The following is an 8,637-nucleotide window of genomic DNA, read 5'->3' as shown; positions in this document are numbered from 1 at the left end:
TAATATTGAGAGCACCAAGATGGCGGCAGCACCACTGCTATGCGTTGTCATGGTGACTCTAGCTCAAAGGCCTGAGGAGGCCGGAAGTGACGCTAGGAGTCTTCTCGCGAGAGTTCCGGCGGCCATTTCTCCATTGATTGCGTCTGCTTCTGGCAGATAGATCCGCGCTGTGGCTTCTCACCATGATCCCTGCCTGAAGCTCCTGGTCTCTGCCGCGGCCAGCACGGAGATGGTTCCCGGAGAGGACAGTCCCCTCCTACCCAAAGAGGTGAGGCGGCGCTTCCGGGAGCGGGGTCAGCTGCTTCCGGTGTCTCATCTGTGCGACATCAGGGGCCCCAGTAGGGATTAAGGGCAGACACCAAGCTGGCAGTGACCGTTATCAGCCGGAGTCCCTGGCGCTGACAGTCACATCCTGCCCGGTGTCCCCACAATACTGCCCGGTGTCACCACAGTACTGCCTTCCCGGTGTCACGACGATACCGCCTGCCCGGTGTCACCACAGTACTGCCTGCCCGGTGTCACCACGATACCGCCTGCCCGGTGTCACCACAGTACTGCCTGCCCGGTGTCACCAAAATACTGCCCGGTGTCACCACAGTACTGCCCGCCCGGTGTCACCACAATACCGCCTGCCCGGTGTCACCACAATACCGCCTGCCCGGTGTCACCACAGTACTGCCCGCCCGGTGTCACCACGATACTGCCTGCCCGGTGTCACCACAATACTGCCTGCCCGGTGTCACCACAATACCGCCTGCCCGGTGTCACCACAATACCGCCTGCCCGGTGTCACCACAATACCGCCTGCCCGGTGTCACCACAATACCGCCTGCCCGGTGTCACCACAGTACTGCCTGCCCGGTGTCACCACAATACTGCCCGCCCGGTGTCACCACAATACCGCCTGCCCGGTGTCACCACAATACTGCCTGCCCGGTGTCACCACAGTACTGCCTGCCCGGTGTCACCACAATACCGCCTGCCCGGTGTCACCACAATACTGCCCGCCCGGTGTCACCACAATACTGCCTGCCCGGTGTCACCACGATACTGCCTGCCCGGTGTCACCACGATACTGCCCGCCCGGTGTCACCACGATACTGCCCGGTGTCACCAAAATACTGCCCGGTGTCACCACAATACCGCCTGCCCGGTGTCACCACAGTACTGCCTGCCCTGTGTCACCACGATACTGCCCGGTGTCACCACAGTACTGCCTGCCCGGTGTCACCAAAATACTGCCCGGTGTCACCACAGTACTGCCTGCCCGGTGTCACCACGATACCGCCTGCCCGGTGTCACCACGATACTGCCCGCCCGGTGTCCCCACAATACTGCCCGGTGTCACCACAGTACTGCCTGCCCGGTGTCACCACAGTACTGCCTGCCCGGTGTCACCAAAATACTGCCTGCCCGGTGTCACCACAGTACTGCCTGCCCGGTGTCACCACGATACCGCCTGCCCGGTGTCACCACGATACTGCCCGCCCGGTGTCCCCACAATACTGCCCGGTGTCACCACAGTACTGCCTGCCCGGTGTCACCACGATACCGCCTGCCCGGTGTCACCACGATACTGCCCGGTGTCACCACAGTACTGCCTGCCCGGTGTCACCACGATACCGCCTGCCCGGTGTCACCACGATACTGCCCGGTGTCACCACAGTACTGCCCGCCCGGTGTCCCCACAATACTGCCCGGTGTCACCACAGTACTGCCTGCCCGGTGTCACCACAATACCGCCTGCCCGGTGTCACCACGATACCGCCTGCCCGGTGTCACCACGATACTGCCTGCCCGGTGTCACCACAGTACTGCCTGCCCGGTGTCACCAAAATACTGCCCGGTGTCACCACAATACTGCCCGCCCGGTGTCACCACAATACTGCCCGCCCGGTGTCACCACAGTACTGCCCGCCCGGTGTCACCACAATGCTGCCTGCCCGGTGTCACCAAAATGCTGCCCGGTGTCACCACAATACTGCCCGCCCGGTGTCACCACAATACTGCCCGCCCGGTGTCACCACAGTACTGCCCGCCCGGTGTCACCACAATACTGCCCGCCCGGTGTCACCACAATGCTGCCTGCCCGGTGTCACCACAATGCTGCCTGCCCGGTGTCACCAAAATGCTGCCTGCCCGATGTCACCACAATACTGCCTGCCCGGTGTCACGGCGTTAGTGGCTGCCTGCCCGGTGTCACCACAGTACTGCCTGCCCGGTGTCACCAAAATACTGCCCGGTGTCACCACAGTACTGCCTGCCCGGTGTCACCACGATACTGCCTGCCCGGTGTCACCACAATACTGCCTGCCCGGTGTCACCAAAATACTGCCCGGTGTCACCACAATACTGCCAGCCCGGTGTCACCAAAATACTGCCCGGTGTCACCACGATACTGCCTGCCCGGTGTCACCAAAATACTGCCCGGTGTCACCACAGTACTGCCTGCCCGGTGTCACCACAATACTGCACGGTGTCACCACAGTACTGCCTGCCCGATGTCACCACAATACTGCCTGCCCGGTGTCACCACAATACTGCCTGCCCGGTGTCACCACAATACTGCCTGCCCGGTGTCACCACAGTACTGCCCGGTGTCACCACAATACTGCCTGCCCGGTGTCACCACAATACTGCCTGCCCGGTGTCACCACAATACCGCCTGCCCGGTGTCACCACAGTACCGCCTGCCCGGTGTCACCACAGTACCGCCTGCCCGGTGTCACCACAGTACCGCCTGCCCGGTGTCACCACAGTACCGCCTGCCCGGTGTCACCACAGTACCGCCTGCCCGGTGTCACCACGGTACCGCCTGCCCGGTGTCACCACGGTACCGCCTGCCCGGTGTCACCACGGTACCGCCTGCCCGGTGTCACCACGGTACCGCCTGCCCGGTGTCACCACGGTACCGCCTGCCCGGTGTCACCACGGTACCGCCTGCCCGGTGTCACCACGGTACCGCCTGCCCGGTGTCACCACGGTACCGCCTGCCCGGTGTCACCACGGTACCGCCTGCCCGGTGTCACCACGGTACCGCCTGCCCGGTGTCACCACGGTACCGCCTGCCCGGTGTCACCACGGTACCGCCTGCCCGGTGTCACCACGGTACCGCCTGCCCGGTGTCACCACGACACCGCCTGCCCGGTGTCACCACGACACCGCCTGCCCGGTGTCACCACGACACCGCCTGCCCGGTGTCACCACGACACCGCCTGCCCGGTGTCACCACGACACCGCCTGCCCGGTGTCACCACGACACCGCCTGCCCGGTGTCACCACGACACCGCCTGCCCGGTGTCACCACGACACCGCCTGCCCGGTGTCACCACGACACCGCCTGCCCGGTGTCACCACGACACCGCCTGCCCGGTGTCACCACGACACCGCCTGCCCGGTGTCACCACGACACCGCCTGCCCGGTGTCACCACGACACCGCCTGCCCGCCCGGTGTCACCACGACACCGCCTGCCCGCCCGGTGTCACCACGACACCGCCTGCCCGCCCGGTACCACGACACCGCCTGCCCGCCCGGTGTCGCGGCGTTGGCGGCTGCCCGCCCGGTGTCGCGGCGGTGGCGCGTGAATGGCGCATCAGACGTGGTGGCGTTGTGCTATGCTATGGACGGCATTAGTTTCTTCAGTGTGCACCTTGATTTCTGGACGCTGCTACACCGTGGGTGCCATTTGTTTGTGGCCAGTGGTGCTGTACCGTTGGTTTCTGGCCACTGCTGCAGCGCCGTGGACGACGTTGGTTTCTGGCCACTGCTGCAGCGCCGTGGACGACGTTGGTTTCTGGCCACTGCTGCAGCGCCGTGGACGACGTTGGTTTCTGGCCACTGCTGCAGCGCCGTGGACGACATTGGCTTCTGGCCACTGCTGCTGCGCCGTGGACGACGTTGTCTTCTGGCTAGGGTTGAGCGACCTTGACTTTTTTAGGGTTGAGCCGGGTTTCGCGAAACCCGACTATCTCAAAAGTCGAGTGAAATCGGCCGATTATGGCGAAAAGTCGAGGATCGACCGAAACACGAAACCCAATGCAAAGTCAATAGGAATTATTTCTCTCTATCTCTCTCTCTCTCTCGAAAATGAACGATCCGTTTCGCTCAACCCTACTTCTGGCCACTGCTGCTGTGCCGTAGACGACGTTGGTTTCTGGCCTCTGCTGCTGCGCCGTGGACGACGTTGTTTTCTGGCCACTGCTGCTGCGCCGTGGACGACGTTTGCTTCTGGCGGTGTGCTTTTTTTTTTTTTATATATATATCCATAGCTTACTTCGCTGTTGCATTTCCTGTTTAGCCTCTGACTAATGAAGATGTGTGAAGACATCGGGAACACATGGTAATCATGGGACATAAAGCAATGTGTGTCCCGCATGGACTGTCCTCCATGAGAGACGAGCATGCACCCAGCTCGGATTCGCTATAATTGCACAGTAGTTATGGATCCCACCCATGGGACATGTATCCATCTCAAGAGCGGGGTCCTCGTGTCAGTGGAGAGGTGCATGGATTGCCCACTAATCTGTGTGGTTTTTGTGACCACCTATCCACTGATGGGAGTGAGTGACGTCCTCAGATGCTGTAACAAACTTGTTTTTTTTAATCACCGATTGCAACAAAAGTTCTGTAAAATATCTGAAACATAAAGGGGTAGATTTTTAATTCTGCTTTTGTTTGGTTGTAGGAGAGGGGATGCTCTCTCATCTCGGTTCTATGAGAGTTGCGGAAACCTCCTCCCCTCCTTTCCTTCTCCATCTGGAATTGACCACCAGTGAGATTGTGGCGCAGAGTTGATGCTTCGTACCTGCTCGGTGCAGACCAGCTGTGATTAGGCATAAACAGCGCTTCTACCTTACGTATCCCTTTAAGCCGTCAGTGAGAAGTGAAGCCTTGTATTTGCAATCAGCTGGCATCTCTGCTCCACCTCAGTTTACACTCTGTGCCAGGGGAATGTTAAGACCTGTTTTTTAAAGGGAAACTTCAGTTTTAGCAGCAATAAGTTGTTTGTCATCAGCAGGATTCCCCTTTAATTCCGTGACCTTCAGCGATTCTTGTGTAATTCTTTATATTGAGCCGGTGTCACCGTGTTGGTAAATAAACAGGTCGGGAGACCGAGTCAGATTCTGACAGATGATGAATCGCATGAGGCTGCCAGTCTGACTTTCCGGGTTGGCATTTACAGCGCACACGTTAAGTCGTCTGTGTGTTTTGGCCTGATACAATAAGCTACTGACGCCATTGTTGTGATCTGTGCGGCTTATACTCAAAACTACCCCACCCCCCCCTCTTTTTTTTTTTTTTTTTCTCTTCTTCTCGCTTCCTTATGACATCGTCTCCTGAGATCAGCAGTATCTGGCATCCACTTACCTCACTGCTAATCCTGAATAATTTCTGGATTATCAAATAGTCTGGATTATAAAATGGGATCACAGAATCTGCAGCTGCAAAGTTGTTTATCATCAGTGATTTAATTTTTGGTTTTCTCTCCTCTGCCCTCTTCTTCTGGTCTTGTGAAAACTCATTTCAAATTACAGCTGTTTTACGGAGGTGAAAAAGATCCAGATTGTCCACATTTTTTGGGACTATTGGCTGCCATATTAAAGTGATATTTACTGTAAAATGGAACTGCCCTCTAGTTTACGCCATGACCCTGACTTTAGGCTGGTAGCTCTCACTAGGGTCCACGACCATTTAATTGGAACCTTGCTGTCTGTGGTTTTGACGGACAGCACTTGTTCTCATGTTATTCAATGGGGCTGTGCACATAATAATATTCTTTATTTTTATATATAGCGCTAACCTATTCCGCAGCGCTTTACAGACATTATCATCGCTGTCCCCAATGGGGCTCACAATCTCAATTCCCTATCTGTATGTCTTTGGAGTGTGGGAGGAAACCCACCCAAACACGGAGAGAACATACAAACTCCTTGCAGATGTTGTCCTTGGTGAGATTTGAACCCAGGACTCCGGCGCTGCAAAGCTGCAGTGCTAACCACTGCGCCACCGTGCTAGGTATCTAAATTTTTATTTTGTCCTTCACCTCTGAGAAAAATGGATCCTACCCTGATCAGAGCCTGATTAGCATAATGGGACCGTTTTTCTCAGACGGAGAGAAATCGGGTCGTGTGACCCTAGCCTAACCCCAATACATTGCATTATCCCCATCCGCTGTGATATGTTTTGGGTCAGGACAGGTTTTTAGACTCTGAGTGTTCCCTTTCACTGACTGCAAGCAGAGATCATAAATGGTGAAACATCGAAACAGTCTATAAGAAAGTTGTAGAACTTTCAAAAGTTTTTCCAAACTTTCCAATGAAAATTTAAGTTGTTCTCCAAAGTAACCAAACGGATTTCAAATATATTTTTAATATAGGAGCCTACTCCAGGTCTTTTCCTTCACATGTATCTTCCCTAAAGGCTTGGAAACGTGCAGAACTTTTGGAAATCTATAGTAGAAAGTGTTGGGGTCAGAGGTGGAGGAGCAAAAAGAATCGCACAAACACGTGCGGGATATTTATACCGCCCCACGTGCAGCATGTAAACTTATCTGGGCAAACCACATGCCACGATGACGAGATCTTCACTGATCACTGGCGGAAAACATATATTTTATGAAGACGCTTACATTTTTTTTTTTTTCTGCATTTTAGTGCTAGCTTATCTGTTTTGGCTCGGATTAGGAAAGCTGCATTCGCATAGCCCTGATCAATGCCGAGTGACACACACGCTACTTATTATTCACTCTGCCTGGACACTGCAGATCGTAATGGAAAAATCCGCAAGATGTCCGATACGTGTAACCCCGTGGCTTCCCTAGTCCCGGATTGGGGTCCTGCAGTGATGGACGCCTGTTTTATCCCTGCAAGAACGTTGGTCTCTTGGCTGAGATGCATCCAGCTAAATTTATATCCTCCCAGTGTCACCTGCTCCTCCGCTCCAGTGCCCCCACAACACTTGGAATGTGGCGTTGGATTGTGCGATCCATCTACCCCCCCCCCCCCAACCCCGATTCTGCTCCATAAATAGTTGGGTCGTGTGTAGTAAACTGCAGCTCCTGCTCTTATTTCGTGGCCACGTTGTAATCCACCAGTTCAATACGATCTTGATTTTGCAGGGGTTGGGGGGCAGCAGATGGTAAAACGCTGCATTTTGCAGACCACCTGCTAGTGCACCATGTGCTACAAGCAGCTGCCATGATAACGTCACCCACTTCTTGCACTCTTAGTTCGACGCCTCCTCTCACCCTATACGATATAGAGGAGCCGTACACCCCCCCAAGTGTATGAGCAGTTTTAGGAGAGGACAGACTGTCCTTGTGTTTGTGTGGCAAGAAGTAATGTACCCTTTTTCTTCCCGAAAAAGAGGCAATGTGCAATACTTCACCTTCTCCTTTTAGATTAAATATTTTTTTTCCTTGTGCGCAGGGTCTGACCCCCACGGAGGGGAAAACTTTGATTTGTCATGGGAACTTTTTAGCAAGCCAGGGTTTTCAAAATCCCACCATGAGCCAGTGACGGGTGTCCCCCCGGAGCTGTGGTCCACAGCTGTTGCATAACTGCATCACCCAACATGCTCTGACAGCCAACATGCTGGGAGTTGTAGTTTCTCAACAGCTGAGTTTTTGCTGCAGATTTCTGCGGATTTACCGCGGATTTCACTTCGGTTTTACAACTGCGGTTTTCTATAGGAGCAGCTGTAAAACCGCTGCGGGATCTGCAGAAAGTGACATGCTGCAGAATGTAAACAGCTGCGTTTCTGCGCGGTTTTTTTTTCCGCAGCATGTGCACAGCGTTTTTTTTTTCCCATAGGTTTACATTGTAATGTAAACTCATGGGAAACTGCTGCGGACCCACAGCTGCGGAAACGCTGCGGATGCGCCGCGTTTTCTGCATCGTGTGCACATACCCTCAAAGTAACGGTGTATACACTTTGGCTGCAACCCCTTTTGTTTTCTGCATCACTGGAGACCCCACCAGATCATGAATTGATTGAATTACCCCTCTTTTAGCAAATTTGGAAAATTACGCAGCAACATTCGAGGGATGTATTCCATTATAAGGGTTCATTCCCGCTTGCGATGAATGTAGCAGAGCTAGACCTATCGTGGGTCAAATTGATTATCATCTCTGGCGAAAGGTGAGGAATATTGTTTGTTAACTTTTTTGCAGAAGACAAGGGCGTCAGTGGAATGGGCAATGTCGTAAGTATGGTTTAATTAAGATTTATTAAAGGAGTTTGTGACAGTCTTTCAATTAAAGGACTTTTTTTCCGTGTGTGCGTGTTTTTATACAATGAGTATGGGCGTCTTAATGACGCCTCTCCATTACTATCCTGTGGGCTTGATGTCACCTGACACTACAAAGGTGACATCAACCCCACAAATATCAACCCCACTTGCCACCGCTACAGGGCAGGTGGGAAGAGCGAGGCTAAGTGCCAGAATTGGTGCATCTTATGGATGTGCCTTTTGTGGGCCGGCTGAGTTGATGTTTTTAGCCTGGGAGGGGGACCAGTATCCATGGCCCCTTCCTAGGCTATTAATATCAACCCACTGCTAATTAATAAAAAGCACAGCCTTTGCTTTTTATTAATTATAGGGGAACCCTACTTCATTTTTGGAGGGTACTCCATT

At 54.1% G+C, this 8,637-nt stretch overlaps 1 protein-coding gene across 1 annotated transcript in view; it reads left to right on the top strand.

Moving 5' to 3' along the window:
• The first annotated feature begins 132 nt into the window (after positions 1-132).
• Positions 133-8,637, top strand: part of USP47 (ubiquitin specific peptidase 47) — a 37,498-nt gene continuing 28,993 nt past the window's right edge. The window contains exon 1 of the mRNA XM_069740186.1: positions 133-268. Within this exon, the coding sequence (XP_069596287.1) occupies positions 230-268 (39 nt within the window). The 5' untranslated portion in view covers positions 133-229. The remainder of the gene's footprint in view (positions 269-8,637) is intronic.

The sequence above is a fragment of the Ranitomeya imitator genome, chromosome 9, assembly GCF_032444005.1.
Source record: "Ranitomeya imitator isolate aRanImi1 chromosome 9, aRanImi1.pri, whole genome shotgun sequence".
Lineage (NCBI taxonomy): Eukaryota > Metazoa > Chordata > Amphibia > Anura > Dendrobatidae > Ranitomeya > Ranitomeya imitator.
The sequence above is the reverse complement of the archived record's forward strand: the minus strand, read 5'-3'. Positions and strand labels throughout refer to the sequence as shown.